At 36.5% G+C, this 20,073-nt stretch overlaps 1 protein-coding gene across 6 annotated transcripts in view; it reads right to left on the bottom strand.

The window, feature by feature from the left end:
* LOC136027398 (protein misato homolog 1-like) overlaps positions 1-20,073 on the bottom strand; it is an 88,825-nt gene that overhangs the window by 23,238 nt on the left and 45,514 nt on the right. For 5 of the 6 annotated variants that reach the window (XM_065704613.1, XM_065704614.1, XM_065704611.1 and 2 more), the window contains exons 2-4: positions 15,913-16,131; positions 9,776-10,022; positions 1,704-1,951 (exon numbers count right to left, since the gene is read on the bottom strand). In XM_065704613.1, the coding sequence (XP_065560685.1) occupies positions 1,704-1,951; positions 9,776-10,022; positions 15,913-16,077 (660 nt within the window). In that variant the 5' untranslated portion in view covers positions 16,078-16,131. Of the gene's footprint in view, positions 1-1,703; positions 1,952-9,775; positions 10,023-15,912; positions 16,132-17,741; positions 17,765-20,073 lie in introns of those variants that run through there. The other variant, XM_065704616.1, reaches the window with a different exon arrangement.

A 20,073-nucleotide genomic window follows, 5' to 3' on the forward strand; every position in this document is an offset into this window, starting at 1 on the left:
CCAATGTCACCGGATCCGGTTGGGATTTAAGTTAAGAGCTCTGAGAAACGATATCCTTCTAAATGTCAAATTTTATTAAGATCCGATCACCCGTTCGTAAGTTAAAAATACCGCATTTTTTCTAATTTTTCAGAATTAAATTCCCCCCCCCCCCAATGTCACCAGATCCGGTCGGGATTTAAAATAAAAGGCTCTGAGACATGATATCCTTCCAAACATCAAATTTCGTTAAGATCTGATCAACCGTTCGTAAGTTAAAAATACTTCAATTTTTCTATTCTTTCCGAATTAACGGGCCCCCAACTCCCCCCCCCCCCAGATGATCATATTGGGAAAAAGACTATTTCTAATTTAATCTGGTATTGTCCCTGATACGCCCGCCAAATTTCATCGTCCTAGCTTACCTGGAAGTACCTAAAATAGCAAAACCGGGACCGACAGAATTTGCGACTGCTATATGTCACTTGGTTAATACCAAGTGCCATAAAAATTAAATTCAATAAAAGACAAAAAATTGAAAGAATTAAAATCAAATACCTAACAAACAATAAAGTGAGTAATTCGCCAATGTCCGCGATTTGCATAAAATCCAAACAAAATTGAACTACCAACGACGGATAATAACGAACAACTAAGAAATAAACTAGCTACCAATTAGTTGGTAGCTAGCTGTAAAGTTGGTAGCTAGATGGAAAGCTGTCAAGACAGCTTTCCAATTAGTTGTCTTGTGGTTCTGCGAAAGGCTCCGCTGCTTATTGTGAAAGAGCAAGCGTTTCCACTAGCTCTTTTTTGTAATCCATTAAACACGGGAAGTTCTCCGTCAAAAATTCATAGATGGCATTATCGATTTAGTCAGTTTTCCGTGTCACTAGTTGCCAAAAAAACGCATTGCCAAAGTATATGAAAACCCAGTAGCTTTTTTTATCGCATTAAAAGGTACAAGGTTTAAGTTTCGCAAAAAAAAAGAAACTTTTTTCGGTACTTGTCTGTTAAACAGAACACGTTCAATAAGTGAAGTTAGGTTAATCCTAATGAAATATACCGAAAAATGATGATAATAAAATACTTTAGAAACAAAATTATGGAAACTACGACAAAGAACTGTGGAAAGCAGGCCACGCAGAATGCATTATATTAAATACCCAACCTAACCCCTGAACACCTATATATTAAATATTTAATACAAAAAAAAATATATAATAGTTTTCTCACTCAACATAAGCAAGTCATAACCGATCAAGGAAGGGAAACTTGTTTCTGTTTAACAGAAACCTGTTTCTGTTTAAGGTTCCTGTTTCTGTTCCTGTTTAAGGGAAACTCGTTTAACAGACAAATACACTTTTTTTTCTTCTGCTAACCAGTTAGAATCTCTAAAATTTCCGTTACTGTAAGGGTTTAGTCCCAAAGCCCTTTAAAAAAAAAAGTTGCAAAACCCCATACGAAAAAAGTCACAGATCAGATTGCAACTAATCACATCAGAACTTTCTGGTAATTTTGTTTAAATATTATAAGGGAAAGGTGAGTCTAACATTTTCATTAGGATTCCGGTTTTCTGCAACTGGATCTAAGGACTTCTTTTGTCCGTAGACAGATATCACATGTCGTAGATTTACGGAAAGAACCGTACAAGTGGAAAGACTAGAAGAAACCACTATTCTAAATAGATATCGCTTACGTCTTCAAAATACACCTAGATGTCTTACCTGCAATACATCACATCCTTCAGCAAAAAACCGCAGGGAATCTTCTATATCCTCTCCCAGGTATGACTTATTCCATTCAAGGACACCAGAGTCAAAGAAGTTGAAGGGTTTCGCCGGACTCTGGTACTCAAACTCTTTAGTAAGCAATATTGACTTAGGATGGAAATGTGGACGAAGATAATCAGTCCAAACTTTGATATGAGATTCAAGATTACGATTTCCGGTTGTAGAACTTATGTCACTATCCCCTAAAAAAAAAAAATTTCGTAAACCGCATTGGTCTGCCATAACAAAGAGTAGAAAACTTTTTCATTGCTAAAAAAAATAAAGCTGACGTATCAAAGAAAAATTAACTAGTCGCTTGTCCAGTATTGAACGACAGCATTGTTTTTTGTTAGTCAGGGATATTGGTAAGTAGCCCGCTTTGGTCGCTAGGTTTTTTGGATTTAAAACTTTGAATTTTGGTAATTTTGATTTTATCTGGGTTTTTTTTTTCTTACATTATTAGGCTTTTTAATTCTTCCAATTTGGGCTTTTATTTCTTTTTTTTTGCTTTCTGTGTTGTTTGTTTTTGTCTATTTATTTTAATCCGGTTAATTTTGTTCGCACTTTCGATCAGAAAATATTCATATGCTTTTTTATGGCACTTGGTATTAACCAAGTGACATATAGCAATCGCAAATTCTGTCGGTCTGTCTGTCTGTCGGTCCCGGTTTTGCTACTTTAGGCACTTCCAGATAAGCTAGGACCATGAAATTTGGCAGGCGTATCAGGGACCGGACCAGATTAAATTAGAAATAGTCGTTTTCCCAATTTGCCCATCTGGGGGGGGGAGTGGGGGGCCCGTAAATTCGAAAAAAATAGAAAAAATGAAGTATTTTTAACTTACGAACGGGTGATCAGATCTTAATGAAATTTGATATTTTGAAGGATATCATATCTCAGAGCTCTTATTTTTAATCCCGACCGGATCCGGTGACAATGGGGGGAGTTAGGAGGGGGAAACCTAAAATCTTGGAAAACACTTAGAGTTGAGGGATCGGGATGAAACTTGGTGAGAAAAAAAAAGCACAAGTCCTAGATACATGATTGAAATAACCGGAACGGATCCGCTCTTTTTGGGGTAGTTGGGGGGGGGGGTTAATTCTGAAAAATTAGAAAAAATGAGGTATTTTTAACTTACGAACGGGTGATCGGATGTCAAAAAAATTTTATATTTAGAAGGATATCGTGTCTCAAAGCTCTTATTTCAAATCCCAACCGGATCTGGTGGCATTGGGGGGAATTTGGAGGGGGAACCTAAAATCATGGAAAACGCTTAGATTGGAAGGATCGGGATGAAACTTGGTGGGAAAAAATAAGCAGAAGTCTTAGATACGTGATTTACATAATTGGAACGGATCCACTCTGTCGGGGGGGGGGGGGTTATTCCGAATAGAAAAATGACGTATTTTTAACTTATGAAGGAGTGATCGGATCTTCATGAAATTTGGCAAGCATATCAGGGACCGGACCAGATTAAATTAGAAATAGTCGTTTTCCCGATTTGACCATCGGGGGGGGGAGTGGGGGCCCGTTAATTCGGAAAAATAGAAAAAAACGAAGTGTTTTTAACTTACGAACGGTTGATCAGATCTTAATGAAATTTGATTTTTGGAAATATATCGTGTCTCAGAGCTGTCATTTTAAATCCCGACCGGATCTGGTGACATTGGGGGGAGTTGGGTGAAGAAACCTAAAATCTTGGAAAACACTTTGAGTGGAGGGATCGGGATGAAACTTATTGAGAAAATAAGCACAAGTCCTAGATACATGATTGACATAACCGGAACGGATCCGCTCTCTTTGGGGTAGTTGGGGGTGGGGTTAATTCCGAAAAAATTAGAAAAGTGAGGTATTTTTAATTTAGAAGGATTATCGTGTCTAATTATTTAGAAGGATATCCTTCTATATTTAGAAGGATATCGTGTCTCAAAGCTCTTATTTTAAATCCCGACTGGATCTGGTGACATTGGGGGGAGTTGGATTGGACATCGGGGGGACGCTTAGATTGGAGGGATTGATTGGATTGGTTCATTGATTAGATTGGAGGGAAACTTGGTGGGAAAAATAAGCAGAAGTCTTAGATACGTGATTTACGGGATCCGCTCTATCGCGGGGGGGGGTTAATTCTGGAAAATTAGAAAAAATGACGTATTTTTAACTTACGAAGGAGTGATCGGATCTTCATGAAACTTCATATTTAGAAGGACGACGTAACTCAGATCTCTTATTTTAAATCTCAAATGGATCCAGCGTCATTGGGGGGGGGGGGGTAGTGGGGGGGAGACCGGAAATTTTAGAAAATACTTAAAGTGGGGAGATCAGGATGAAACTGGATGGGAAGAATAAAAGCCTGTCTAAGATAAGTGACTGACATAACCGGACCGGATCTGCTCCCTTTGGTGGAGTTGGGGGGGGGGGGGAATTTGGAAAAATAAGGTATTTGTAACTTGCAAAAGGGTGACTAGATCTTAATGAAATTTGATATTTAGAAGGATCTTGTGCTTTAAAGCTCTAATATTAAATTCCGACCAGATCCTGTGACATTGGGGGGAGTTGGAGGTGGAAACCGGAATTCTTGGAAAACGTGAAAATTGGGGTATTTTTATCTTACGAATAGGTGATCGGATCTTAATGAAATTTGATATTTAGAAGGAATTTATGTCTCAGAGCTCTTATTTCAAATCCCGACCAGATCTTTTGACCTTGGGGGGAGTTGAAGGGGGAAATCTTGGAAAACACTTGGAGTGGATAAATCGGGATGAAGCTTGGTGGATAGAATAAGCAAATGTCCTTGATACTTGATTGACGTAACCATGCCGGATTCGCTCTCTTTGGGGGAGTTGGGGGGAGGTGTTCAGTGATTTGGCGAGTTCGGTGCTTCTGGAAGTGCTATGACGATGAAAATTTGTAGGCTTGTCGGGGACCTGCACAAATTGACTTGATAAAGTCGTTTTCCCAGATTCGACCATTTGGGGGGCTAAAGGGAGAGAAAAATTAGAAAAAATAATGTATTTATAACTTACGAGTGGGTGATCGGATCTTAAAGAATTTTCATATTTAAAAGGACATCGTGACTCAGAGCTCTTATTTTAAATCCTGACCGGCATTAAGCCTCTGATTTGATTTTAAATCAATCTATTGATTCTTAGAATTTTGTTAGATTTCATACCATATGAGCTCTTGGCTCTTAGCTCTTCTTGCCTCGTCACAAGTGCCATATGAGCTCTTAGCTCCTGTTGAAACTTACTTTTATAGAACTGAAGGAGGGAAGCCGTTGTCCTCCCGATATATTCGTCTTTTTTTGTCTAAAATTTTCGTTGGCCTTAAGAAAACCCATTCTAAATCTCCATTTCTGTATTTTTATTTCCCTAAAAAAAAATCCCCTAAACATTCCCCTGAAATCATTATAATATTCATCTAATCACATTATACTATATCCCTAAAAACAAAAGATATTAACAAATAAATTAACAAATTTATACAAAAGTTCACGCTAAGTTTTACGCTAAACATGGCGTAAGAAAAATACTAAACAAATAAACAAGGAACAACTTTAGGCAGTGAGTATCAGAAAAAAATACAAATATTTCAGTCGAAACCTCCCCCCAGCCGTCCTCAGAGCAAAAATATAAAGAAAATGTGAAAGAGAAAAAACATAAAAAAAAACAAGTTTATCATTTTTATCACGTCTTACAATTTTATTCTTCTCTCAATTTCTTCTGTAGTTAAAAATAGGCTACAGACTATGGATTCTCCATAAGGATCTCTGCTTTTACTCTCTGAGGGTGTAGGAGCAAACTTTTGTGGGGGTAGAGCCCCATCCTAGGGAATAGAGTAGAGCCCCTGCCCATCCTAGGGTAGAGCTCCTGCTGGAAACTTGGCTGCAATGAATTAAAAGGCACTATCTAAACTTTTTGATTATACTGATTGATAGCCTACCCCATTTAAAATGACCAATATAAACCTTTTGCTTCAATTAGTTGCACGTAAGAGAGTGGATGCACAAATTGGCTAAACGGCTGATCTATTATTCAAAGCAGCAACTATGTACACTTTCTGAATGTTCTGTAGGCTAAAACCTTACATGTACCTGACACACACAAAAACACAGACAAATTCACCCTTTTGTCTCATTTTCCTTCTTTAATTCTAATTTATATTCTTCTGACTTTCACGAGAAAAAGTCACGGTTGGTAGCATAAAGTAGTTCTACAAAGTAACAGTTGATAGTCATTTCGTTCATAACTATGGCAGTCATATACATCATCAGATTTTATATATATATATATAATATATATATATATATATATATATATATATATATATATATATATATATATATATATATATATATATATATATATATATATATATATATATATATATATATATATATATATATATATATATATATATATATATATATATAAGTGAGCAATAATTGTGTATGTATGTATGTATTTTTTCTCGAAAAAGGCTCCATATTTTTTCGAGAAAATTGGCATCCTGGTATATTCTGGCCTTAAAAAACGATTTAGATAGGTCAAAAGCTTGAGAAAATTCGGTAAATCACACTTGTCACACCTATGTGGAAAAATTGACGATTTTTATGCATGGAGAAGTTTATATTAAATTGCTGAAAGAGCAAAAAACTGGTAATTGCAAAAATATTTGCATATTTTTTTACACGGGACTACAACAATTCAAAAACCTTAAAAAGAAAGAAAAAGTTTGAAGTTTAGTAGAAATCGTTGTTAGAAATCGGACTTGCTTTAACAATCAAATATCTTTGAAAATACACATTATGAAAAGACATTAAATTGCATAAGAAACAATAACTTGTAGCTGCAATAATATTTGTATATATTTCAGCAAGGGATTACAACAATTCAAAAACCTTAAAAATGAAGACCATAAGTTTGAAGTCCTGTAGTGGCGCAGTGGATTTGACCTTAGCTTGGTAATACGGGACCCAGAGATCGAATCACGCTGCGGGAATGCACTGCAGGGCCGACGCAGGGACCTTAGTAGTCAAGAAGCGTCGTTAATTCTTAAATAAATAAATAAATAAGTTTGAAGCTTAGTAGATATTGTTGCTAGAAATCCGACTAGCTTTAATGATCAAACACCAAACAGTTCGTGGTAACGAACTGTAGTAAGTAGCGACCCGGCTCAATAGTAACAAAAACTCTAAAAAACGGAATTTTGATACCAATAGATACATCAAACGAATCGCATTTTAATTCTAATTTTAAATATATAAGTTTCATCAAGTTTTGTCTTACCCATCAAAAGTTACGAGCCTGAGAAAATTTGCCTTATTTTAGAAAATAGGGGGAAACACCCCCTAAAAGTCATAGAATCTTAACGATTCTATGATAAATCTACGATAAATCGCACCATTAGACTGAGCGTATCAGAGAACCCTACAGTAGAAGTTTCAAGCTCCTATCTACAAAAATGTAGAATTTTGTATTTTTTGCCAGAATGCAGATCATGGATACGTGTTTTTTTTTCAGTGGTGATCGTATCAAATCAGTTGTCCTAGAATGTTGCGAGAGGGCTCATTCTAACGAAAATGAAAAGTTCTAGTGCCCTTTTTAAGTGACCAAAAAAATGGAGGGCACCTAGGCCCCCTCCCACGCTAATTATTATCCCAAAGTCACCGGATCAAAATTCTGAGGTGGCCATTTTATTCAGCATAGTCGAAAAACCTTATAACTATGTCTTTGGGGACGACTTACTCACCCACAGTCCCCGTGGAAGGGGCTGCAAGTTACAAACGTTGACAAGTGCTTACACATAGTAATGGTTATTGGGAAGTGTACAGACGTTTTCAGGGGAATTTTCTGGTTGGGGGTGGGGTTGAGAAGAGGAAGATATGTTGGGGGAACTTTCCATGGAAGAATTTGTCATGGGAGAAGAAAATTTCCGTGAACGGAGCGAAGGATTTTCTAGCATTATTTAAAAAAAAACAATGAAAAAATAAATATGTAAAGTTTTTTCAACTAAAGTAAGGAGCAGCATTAAAACTTAAAAACGAACAGAAATTTTTACGCATATGAGGGGTTCACCTCCCCCTAATACCTCGCTCTTTACGCTAAAGTATTTTTAGTAATTTCAACTATTTATTCTACGGCCTTTGTGATTCATTTTTAAGGAATTGGGAAAAAATTTAATCTTAAGTGTAAAGAGTGAGGTACTGACAAGGGGGTGAACCCCATCATATACGTAATAAAACCATACGAATACAGAAGTTCGTTACTAAAGCTAACTCTTAAGTTACGTATATCTTTTACTAATAAAAACGTTCATAAGAAATTAAAAGTTCTAGTTGCCTCTTTAAGTAACCAAAACATTGGTGGGCAACTATGCCTCCTCCCACGGTCCTTCTTTTCTCAAAATCATTCGATCAAAACTATGAGAAAGCCATTTAGCCAAAAAAATAAATATGGAAACTTCGTTTTAATTATTCATCTGCGGAAAGCCAAAATCAAAACATGCATTAATTCAAAAACGTTCGGAAATTAAAGAAAAAAACAAGTTTTTTTTTTAACTGAAAGTAAGGAGCGACATTAAAACTTAAAACGAACAGAAATTACTTCGTATATGAAAGGGGCTGCTCCCTCCTCAACGCACCGCTCTTTACGCTAAAGTTTTTTACTGTTTTAAAAAGTAGAGTTGAGAGATAGAGTCATAACGCTAAAGTTTAGTAGCAGCTAAGATCATGAATTCTCCAGTACTCTTACCAAACTTGAGGTTAACAGATATCACATTAAAATAAGTTATGGTATAACTTATACCATACTAGTATAATATCTTGTACCTTAATTAGTCCTGTCCCTAAGGAGACACGATTCGTTTAAGTATGAAGTAGAATCGTGGACAATATAAGACGTGAGAGACGTTGTATTGGACATTTAACACAGTAATCATTTAGGAATGATTTGAGGGGGTTTGTTGAAAGGAGCTAAACAGTACAAATAGAGAATGAGGTATTTCTAATTCAAATTTTAGGCTTATCACGAAAGACTGTACAATATGTCCCAGCGACTTGGTGAAGCTCAATTGTCCCCATGATGCCTTTTTAGAAGAATGTTACATAATAGCAAATGACCAAAAAAGCAATGTAGGACGCGCGAAACTCAGAGAGAAAAAGATTTAAAAAATTCTAGAGATTTATGAAGATTGTCAAATAAGATCCACTAAAACGGAAGGGTTATTTCTACAAATATTTTTAAACAATCTAAAAAAATTGTCATGTCAAAATATGAGGGTAGTGGTCACCACCTTTTCGTGGCATGTACAAAATAGTAGTAGTAGGCACAGTAATAGGTCTGAAAGTAGATGGCATAAATAGAGACCCATTACTGCCAATTGCAGTCACCGTCCAGCCACTGCCCGTCCTGGTCAGTGCTGGCTCTGAGGACCAAATATAGCTTGCCGCTGATCGTTGGCAAGCGGTGAGTGACTCTCCCATCCAGTCTTGCCTGCCCAAGCCGACGCATGGGGTCCTTGAATTGGGGGGGGGGGGCCAACAATAGTGAACACTTTGTCACTACCAAAGGATCTTCTATAAAGGGAAGAAAAAATAGGCTTCAAAGTAATATGCCCAAAGGGGCAACACTAACCCAATAGCTATTTGGATGTGAAGCTTTACAGCCTCAGTTTTGAGAGGGTATCCATAATAATAATTATAACAGTAACAACAATAATTTAATACATCAAATGTCAAAAAAAGGATAACAATAATAGTGAAAATGTATGATAAAGAAATAACAGTAAAAATGATAATAATATAAATAAGTAATATTAAAATAAAATCAGGAATTTAAAAAAGTCTATCATTTGCTTGTTTTTCATTTAGTGCATCCTTACCAAAACTCATCAAAACTCCTTACCAAACTTCCAAAACTCATCACTGTTGCCTAACATACCCCAAGTTCCAAAAATACCTTAAAAAGCAAATAAAATTCCTTAAAATATCCCAATTAATAATACCTAACTAGGCTCCTTTTGAAACTTACCGGAACAGAAATCCTTCTCATTCGAGGGTGATGACAGTTTGCCAAAAGCCTTTTGCTCAGCTTCCTCTAATCCAAGAAGATAGGGATTCTTCTGAGACTTTTCACCTTTATGTATTTCTACTTTACCTTCCCAGTATGATGTTTTCCCAATATCTTTACCTTTGTATAATATACCCTCTTGGGGCATTGATCCGAGGCCACCCTTGAGGTCTACACAAACAAGCCTTGGGATATATGTTGTCTCTTTCTGAAAATAAACACAATTTTAACAATATTCTGAGATCAACTTGTTTCCAAACTCTAGATAGGGTAATGCACCTGTTACCAACTGGTTACCTTTTTACCAGCACTATGTTACTGGCGGTTTCTTATACCATTAATTTTCGATTAATTATTGTTGGTTATCGACGGCCTTTCGGTATTGTTAAGGGTTGCCAGTAGAAGGTTCACTGAGAAAATCTACTTGAGGCAATAAAAATTAGATGGCAATACTGTCTGCCAAAATTTTTAAATCCTCTTTGCATGCACTTTGCAGTACTATCTTTCATTAATTTTTGTAAACCGGAAGCCATACTATACTTATTTAAAGTCAGAATCATATTCCTTTCAGGTGCGTAATTTACTACGGGGCAGAGGAGGGGGCAACTGCCCCTCCCAGGCCTGAGTTTATCCCCATAGCTGAAATTAAATTTCCCCAAAAACATCGTCAAAACTAGGAGAAGCCTGCATAATTCAAGCATCCGCAGAAACGGGTCAATTTTCTTTAGTATCTTTATACCTTTTTGTTACAATGGCTCATTTTTCAGTTTTCACTGTCATTTTCACATGATTTGGGAAAGTTGGCTCCAACTTTGCCCCCCCCCCGGATTTGGACGAAGTTACGCCACTGGTTCCTTGCCATTTGTAATTGGTACATTACGCTACTGAACATTAAAAGACTCACAAATGAACATCAAAATGCTTGAAAAACACTCGAGCTCTCCACAATGATTTGGTCACATCAGGATGGATTCTTGGTAAGGTTTTTAAATGAATAAATCATGACTATAGATCATCAAAAACTTCATGATCTTATAACATTGGTTCAAGGCTACCCCAGCTTGTATGATGCTGCTCACCCAGGCTATAAGAAAACCAAGAAAAATGGTGTCATTTCGCTCTCTATTGCTCCATTGCTGGTTGAACCCATCACCCCCATCTTCCTGGACTTTGTTGTTTCAGACTGAATTTCACACTTTCCAAGAATTCAGGTTTCCCCCTCCAACTCCCCCCAATGTCACAGGATCTGGTCGGAATTTAAAATTAGAGCTTTAAAACAAAAGATCCTTCTAAATATCAAATTTCATTAAGATCTGGTCACCCTTTCGGAAGTTACAAATACCTCAATTTTCAAAATTACCCCCCCCCCCAATTCCACCAAAGAGAGCAGATCCGGTCCGGTTATGTCAGTCACGTATCTTAAACAGGTTTCTATTCTTCCCATCCAGTTTCATCCTGATCTCACCGCTTTAAGTATTTTCTACGATTTCCGGTCCCACCAACTGCCCCCCCCCCCAATTACGCTTGATCCGGTTGAGATTTAAAATAAGAGATCTGGGTTACGAGGTCCTTCTAAATATGAAGTCTTATGAAGATCTGATCACTCCTTCGTAAGTTAAAAATAGGTCATTTTTTCTTATTTTTCAGAATTAACCCCCCCCCCCCCATTAGAGCAGATCCGTTCCAAATATGTAATTCACGTATGTAAGACTTCTGCTTATTTTTCCAACCAAGTTTCATCACGATCCCTCCAATCAAAGCGTTTTCCATGACTTTAGGTTCCCCCACCCCAAAATCCCCCTAATGTCACCAGATCCGATCGGGATTTAAAATAAGAGCTTTGAGACACGATATCCTTCTAGATATCAAATTTCATTGAGATCCAATTACCCGTTCGTAAGTTAAAAATACCTCATTTTTTCTAATTTTTCAGAATTAACCCCCCCCCCCCCTCTCAACTACCCCAAAGAGAGCGGATCCGTTCCGGTTATGTCAATCATGTATTTAGGACTTGTGCTTATTTTTTTCACCAAGTTTCATCCCGACCCCTCCACTCTAAGTGTTTTCCAAGTTTTAGGTTTCCCCCTCCCAACTCCCCCCCCCCCCGTGTCAACAGATCCGGTCGGGATTTAAAAAAAGAGCTCTGAGACATGATATCCTTCTAAATAGCAAATTTCATTGAGATCCGATCACCTGTTCGTAAGTTAAAAATACCTCATTTTTTTCGAATTAAACCCCTCCCCCCAACTACCCCAAAGAGAGCGGATCCGTTCCGGTTATGTCAATCATGTATCTAGGACTTGTATTTATTTTTCCCACCAAATTTCATCCCGATCCCTCCACTCTAAGTGTTTTCCAAGTTTTAGATTTCCCCTCCCAACTCCCCCCCCCAATGTCACCAGATCCGGTCGGGATTTAAAATAAGAGCTCTAAGACGCGATATCCTTCTAAATATCAAATTTCATTGAGATCCGATCACCCATTCGTAAGTTAAAAATACCTCATTTTTCTAATTTTTTAGAATTACCCCCCCCCCCCCTCCAACTACCCCAAAGAGAGCGGATCCATTCCGGTTATGTCAATCATGTATCTAGGACTTGTGCTTATTTTTCCCATCAAGTTTCATCCCAATCCCTCCACTCTAAGTGTTTTCCAAGATTTGAGGTTTCCCCCTCCCAGCTCCCCCCAATGTCACCAGATCAAGTCGGGATTTAAAATAATAGCTTTGAGACATGATATTCTTCCAAACATCAAATTTCATTGAGATCTGATCAACCGTCCGTAAGTTAAAAATACTTCAATTTTCTTTTTTGCCGAATTAACAGGCCCCCCACTCTCCCCCCCCCATATGGTCAAATCGGGAAAACGACAATTTCTAATTTAATCCGGTCCGGTCCCTGATACGCCTGCCAAATTTCATCGTCCTAGCTTACCTGGAAGTGCCTAAAGTAGCAAAACCGGGACCGACAGACAGACCAACAGAATTTGCGATTGCTATATGTCACTTGCTTAATACTAAGTGCCATAAAAAGAGTGGAGCTATTGCCTCAAAACTGAAAACCAAACATTTACTGAGAAAAATGCACAGCAAAATGTATTTCGAGCACTTTGCTGTTTATTTGTCATAATATCAACAACAAGTTAACAACAGAATTATATCACAATGATAATCAATGTTCAAAGCTGAGACTTGTCATGATTGAAGTTGGGGGATAGCCTCCCTAAAAATGTTTACTATCGTTTACACTTTTCTAAAGACAAGATTTAGCTCGGAAAGAGTGTTTTTATTTGCCCAATTTTCGACAAAAAAAAAGAAATCCCGATACTAATCAAGATTACAGGAAAAAATTGTTTTAAGAATATTCATATTTGTGGCTTTCACTTTAATTTTGTTATTTTAAAATGGCAATTTTTCAAAAAAAAAAGTTTGTTTTTATTTTATTGGAACATATTGGAAATTGAAGAATAAATAAAATTTAAATATGAACTTTTGAAGCAGTCTATTCATTTTGTTAAAGAAATATTTTCAGTTACTGAATCTAAAAATGGTTATCAATTGACCTTCTACACATTTGAAAGAAATGGCCTTAAAATGAAGAAAACATGGATAAAAATGCAATGTATATCCTAGCTTAGGGGTTTAAAATATAATTATACCATTTACTGGAAGTCTGAGTAATTTGTTTTTACGGTTTTATAGCAATTAAGATAAACTGTTTTAAGTTTATTTCAATGAGCCATGATCGACGCTTTGGCGTGTAGGAAGGCTTACTAGAACTTTTATTTGTGGTAGTTTCTATTCATTTTAAGCTTGACCTTATTACGCATTTTCAGTTTTGTTCTTTATAGGTTCCTTCTTTTTCATAGTAAATCCTGTTCTTTTCAAATTTTAATTATCTTTTGACTTTATTTCTGCTCATTTTAGGTATTAAATGACTCTTCATATTTCCTTGAAAAATTGTTTGTTTTTCTAAACATCTTTTCTTTTTAATTAATCTTGAGAAGAAACCATTGAATAGACTTAGAGCTGCTTAAGCTCCCCTTTGTTTTCCTTTTATCTTTATTCGACAAAAAAAAAGAACTTGAACCAAGATTTATGTTTTATTTATTGCACCCCAGGAATCATATATGTATCATATAGCCAGTAGTAAAAAGAGCTTTTTTGTCTGCTAAATTTTCTTTTAAGAATAGAAGCACCAGCTAATTGTTCAGGTGGAAACAGAAAACAGAATGGGAATTGCATGTTAACAAGAGAACTTCCTCCAAAACTTGTTCTTGTGGAAGATTACCTAGGAATAAAAATATATTAGACATAGGAATTTTGATTGGGCTTATATCCATTTTTAATGAGTTCATAAACAAGAAAAAGGATGGAAGGTAAATAAGACTGGTAAATGTGATTCCATTCTTTCTGTAAACTGCCCTTTTTTTGCCCATTATTTAATCTTTGTACTCTTTTATGAAATGATGATAGAAAAAAAAAGTATTAAGCGAAATGAAAAACAATACTTGACTTGACTACAGTGAAGTTAGCTATAGTTCATGACTAGTTACTTGGACCTCTTGTATTCCTTTCAAATCATTTGGATAAAATGGAGACAAAACTTTTAACTAAACGTCTGATGCAGTCAACTATAGCTCAGTTAAAGATCCAAGCAATCAAAATAAAACGCCTGCAAATTTCCAAAGAATGAAAATCATTATCTAACCCATTATTTAGAGGTTGATCTACGTAGGGAGTTCTCCTAACTTTATTTTAAATACATTTGGAAAATGCAAAGCAAATATGTTTATTGATGAAAGGATAACTGATAATTATTTGTTAATGTCACAAGATGGGTCAGAATAATGAAAGGGGCTGGATGCGCGGCAGGAGCCACGCACGTACAAATTTTTTGACTTGCACTCTTTTTTGGCTCTGATTTGCAGTCTTTTTTTGTGTCTGGATTTGGCACCCCTGACTTCCCAGTCACTCCCACTCTTCTGCACATTCCAAAAATAAGACATTTTTCAAAATACAGTGGGAATTGAAGCCACTGGTCCTGCCAGCAATGTCTTCCAAAAATATGGCTTTTGTTCAAAGCACATAAAATTATAAAATTCTTTTGTAACTTTTTTATGTGCAGTGCATTTACAGTTTTATGGCACTTTTATGCTTATTCTAATCTGTCAAATATCTAAGACAGCAAGTATCTTTTGCCAGATTCATCTTAGAAATTGAAAAACAGCTATTTTAAGCTTTCATCTTTTCTGTTTTTAGAGATGATGCCTTAAAATTTGGCTCCTGGGCAATGGGCTAGACATGCTCGGGGAAAGCTTGGAACAGCAGTTTTCCTATGTGTAACTATATGAACAGCTAATGGTAATAATTTAAGACTTCCAAATAATGGGCAAAAAGAGTTGAAATCTAGTCCATGGTGTGAAAGAGCGCAATGAAAAAAAAAGTGCATTTCACACAAGAAATGAGCAAGTTGGCACCCTTGGTGGGATAAATACCAGCCTGCCTATAGTCCTTAAGCTGCTGGGGACTTCCACAACCCATCAACAAAATTGAGAGATTTAATACAAAGAACCTGTTGTTAGCTGATTTCAAGGGGAATGTTTACAGAAGAGGATGAAGGATTGCTGAGCATCTGAAGATACTTTTGTGAAGTCAAAGGGTTAAAAGGACTAATTGGTAGCTCATATACCCTTATACAAATTTTGGAGCTGGAACTAAAACTCTACACTATCTTGAATTGACACTGCTAGGTAAGGCTGTAGAAGACACTTATACCAATAGAATAAATACTACAGCAGGGATTGGATCATGATGAAGACAGATAGAGGATGGTATTACAATTTTTTTCAAATTTTCGGTTTTCATTCAACAAATGAAACTGAGAAAAAAGTTGAGGAGATCATGGATAGGGCTCAGCTAAAAATCCTAAACAGAGTTTGATAACTTCTTGAAGATTTCAGATTTGAGGGAAAGTGGGACAGGGTAGTCTAGAAGACCCTTTACAAGATGATAATCTTTATATTTTCTAATAGTTTGATTGTAAACTCCATGTCTTTGGTGATCAGCACACTCAATTGTAATAATAGCAAAGAACTACCTGCAGTGTCTGTCCTTCTTGAAAAAGTACATCATGGTTTACACTAGAGGTGGTTTGGTACTTTCTATCAGTCTTGTAAATGAAATTATCCTCCTGGATGTTCCAAAAGTGAGAACCAATATGGTTTGAGTACCCACCAATTTGTAATGTGATTATTTCACCCATCTTGTTTTGCCAGTTGTACAATTGAATGCTACAATATATGGATTAACTTGATACCTAGAAACAAAAAAGAAAAACTTCAAACAACTAGAGAAGCTTAAAAAGACAAATAATAATTGCTACTGGTTCAGTCTGCTTCAAATTTGTTAGTTTCAGATGCAGAGATTGACTGATATAAATATAGACGGACTAGTCAATCTGGAATTGTCCCAATTATAGATAGGAACAGTGCCACATATAGTAATAAGGAAAGAGCTAAAGAGAGATGGGCAAAATATTTTGAGTATGTGCTAGACCAGGACAAAGTTGCAGGAAAAGCCATAGAGGAGAATGAAAAATTTTGTGATACCTTGGATGTGAAGAAAGGTTTTGTGAGGAAAATTAGTGAGAGTACTAGGAGAAATAACAGTAATAGGACCCCAGGTGCCAATAGTGTGGTTAATGGTTTTCTTAAATATTGTGACAGTGAGGTTAGATATAAGTTACTAGAGATTATGAATATGATTTCTGAAAAAGGGGAAATACTCAGAAATTAATAAAAAAAAAACTAATGAAACCTCTGTATAAGAAAGGTGATAAGAGCGAGTTTAGTAATTATAGTTACACCAGCCTGGTTTCTGCAGGTAGCAAATTACTTAGTATGCTAACACTTTTTAGAATTAGAGATGCTGTACACAAAGCTGTAGGAGAAGAACAGTGTAGTTTAAGGATGGGTAGAGGATATGTTGACCAAATTTCCACTTAGTTTCATAATTGAGAAGTGCCTGAGTCATTAAACACCTTTACTCCTCAATTTTACAGATCATGAGCAAGCATTTCATCCAGCTGATAGAAGAGCTTTGGCACAGGTCTTATCCTTGTATACCAGGCAAATGCTTTAAAGTGATTGATGATGTGTACAAGAATAAAACTGATGCAGTTAAAGTAGGAAATGAGGTTAGTAGCTGGTTTTGAATTAAGTCAGGAGTTAAGTGGGGTTGTGTTTTATCTCCATTTATACGGATCATTTTGATGGACTTAGTCTTAAGGAGCATAGCAAAGGCAATGGAAGAACAAAGAATCAAGTGGAGAAATAAAACTTTTCTGGACTTAGATTATGCTGATGATTTAAGCATCCTATATGAAAGTGTGAGCAAAATGAATAGAGGTTTTGTAAGTTCATAATACAGGAATAGGTTTGAAAAAATAATATAAAGAAGACTAAGTTGCTAGGAATAAGTGAAGATGAAAAGGTGATGTTCTGTAACAAAAAGACTAATTAAGTGGACAACTTCACTGAACAAGGTAGTATTATTAGTAAAGATAGTGGGTGCAGTAAATATATTAAAAGTAGAATAGGGTAAAATTCAAGTTTAGCTACTTTTTGCAATCTTAGAAAAGGGTTAGGCTAGGAAAATGAAACTTGTAGACATGAATCCAGTGTCAAAAATATACACTGGGATGATACTGTCAAGCTTCTATGTTCACCCTTTTCTGATTTCTAAGTCTTAGAAATTTGCCTACTTGACAAGTCTATGCCTCTTGATTGTGATATCTCTGTTATTTGTGTGGAATTTTAGCCTATATCAATGGGCTTTTCTAAAATTAGGAAATGTATTTGGAGATAATTGAAACCATATAAATTGGGATTGAGCAAAGTTGTGAAGCTAAAAACAGTTTTCTTTTACTTCATTTAAACAGAAGATCTGATTTGCAAGGTTCCATTTTCATAGCACAAGAATTTTTAAACATCACTGCCCTTTAGAGGGAGATGGAGTGGAGGTAAATACTACAAAAGGTAGAATTCTACTTTAGCTACTTTTGACTCTGTCAGAAAGGGATTATGTTAGGAAAATGAAACTTTCAGTAATGAATCCAGGGCTAAAAAATACTCTAGGAAGGTATGAATGAATGAATGAATGAACTTTATTACCCGTAAAGTATAAAAAACATAAAGTACAGAGTATTATAAATAAATATAAATAAATAAACAAAAACAAATACGATAAACAGCGAAGAAAAACAAAATTCAAACTAACAAAAGACAATATGGACTAATCAACCAGTATCTATATGGAAAAAAGGCTGCAGAGGGTCATAAACGTGAATAAAGTTGACAGTCTTTTTACATAAATCATCACTGGAAGACCGAATCCGAGAAGGCACATCTACTAAACCAAATCGAGCAATTATTTTTTTGTTTCGGTGCCATCTAGGAAGCCGGAGGAGGAATTTGCAATATCTGAAATAAGCCGTATGTAGAGTATGTCGATCTTTCTTACGAAACAGATGAGCCATGCCTGATAAAAACAAAAGCACAGGGGCGCAATAAGCGTTATAAATCATGCACAAACCATCGCGGTTGTAACGGCTTTTGTTTGGGGATATTTTTCCGTAAGCGACGCGTAGGTTTTTCACGGCTTGATTCACTAGGGATGAACAGGTAGCGGAAGTGTTGGGCCGAAACACAGACCAAGCCAACTAACTAAAGAAGAACATGGTAGAACTGCAGTCCCAGTAACGAATGGAGCGACCGCATAAGAGCTATTAAAACAAATAAACTCGCATTTAGACGCATTAACTGACAGTCCAATCTTAGATAGTTCATTGGTTAATATAGTAAAATTAGAAAGCAATCCACGGCGAGTCCGGGCAACAAGAAGAACGTCATCTGCATATGCAATAGAAGACAAACCAGTATTACCGTAAAAAACAGAACTTCTAAGGGGACGCAGGCACGATGCAAGCACGCATTTAAATATACTAGGAGACAATACGGCACCTTGCCGAACTCCCTTATTAATTTTTACCGGGTCAGATATTTGGCCATTCCAGGTAACTTGAATTTTAGACTTTGAATACCAAGAAGACAATAAACTTAGTACGGAAGGATTAACACCTGAAGACGCAAGGAAAAATAGAGCCTGAGAGTGCACAATATTGTCGAAAGCTCCAGAAATATCAACAGTAAGACAGTATAAAGACATTTTAGCTTTTACGGCATCTTTCATGAGTCGGCTTAAAACATGATGTGCATGGGAGCAACCGAAACTTTTCCGAAAACCAAATTGAAAAGGCGTAAAATCACAATTCGACTCAATTTCTGGTAGTAACAAATGTTCAAGCAACTTACTTAAGAAACACGATACTGTAATGGGACGATAATTCACACATGACGTGGGGTCCTTGCCTCGCTTTTGAATAGACGTTACACGGCCACAAAGGAAACTATCAGGAACAAGCAACTGTGCTAAGCAAAACTGGAAAAATATTTGTAGATGGTTAAGTAGAGCAGGACAATCATAAGCAAAAAATCGGTAAGAAAGGCCGTCACTATCAAGGCTATTTGAACGCTTAATTTTTCTTAAAGCCCGGCGAATTTCAGATATTGCTACAGGCTGGACATGAGCCTGCAGGAGACGGTATGGTAAAAGCGGTTTAAGCAACTTATAATAAAAAGACTGAAGAAAACTGTTAAATACACTGAACACACGCTTATAATGATCAACAAAATTAACTAGCTGGAGACAAGATAGGGTAGATGGGGAACATTTCTCACTATTAATAACCTTATTCCAGGAGGCCTTATCGGTGGGGCCTGGCCATGCATTCAAGCGTGCCCTCTTCAAACTGGCCTTATATTCAAGTTTACACTTTTGTTTCACAGAGAAAACAGCTCTGGAAGATGGTCGGTCACATAATATCCACATACGTAGCCAAAATTTGGCTTTTTGCTTAGCACGTTTTACTTCAGGATCAACGTTCCAATTAGGCTTTCTTGTACCAATCCTAACTTTATCCACAGGCACTGCAGCTTTGGAAGCTGATTTAAGGCAATGGACGATTTGACAATAATAGAAATTTAGATCAACTGTACTTGAAGGCGAGGAAACTGACGTTTGCAGCAGGTGATATGGCACTTTTATGGTCGAGAGTAAAGCAGTTAGCGTAGCAAGGTATAGTGGGACATTAGCACGATCCCAATTCAACTTTGTATGCCACTTCGGCTGAGCTGAAAGT

The sequence above is a fragment of the Artemia franciscana genome, chromosome 5 (genome assembly GCF_032884065.1).
Source record: "Artemia franciscana chromosome 5, ASM3288406v1, whole genome shotgun sequence".
Taxonomy (NCBI): Eukaryota; Metazoa; Arthropoda; class Branchiopoda; order Anostraca; family Artemiidae; genus Artemia; species Artemia franciscana.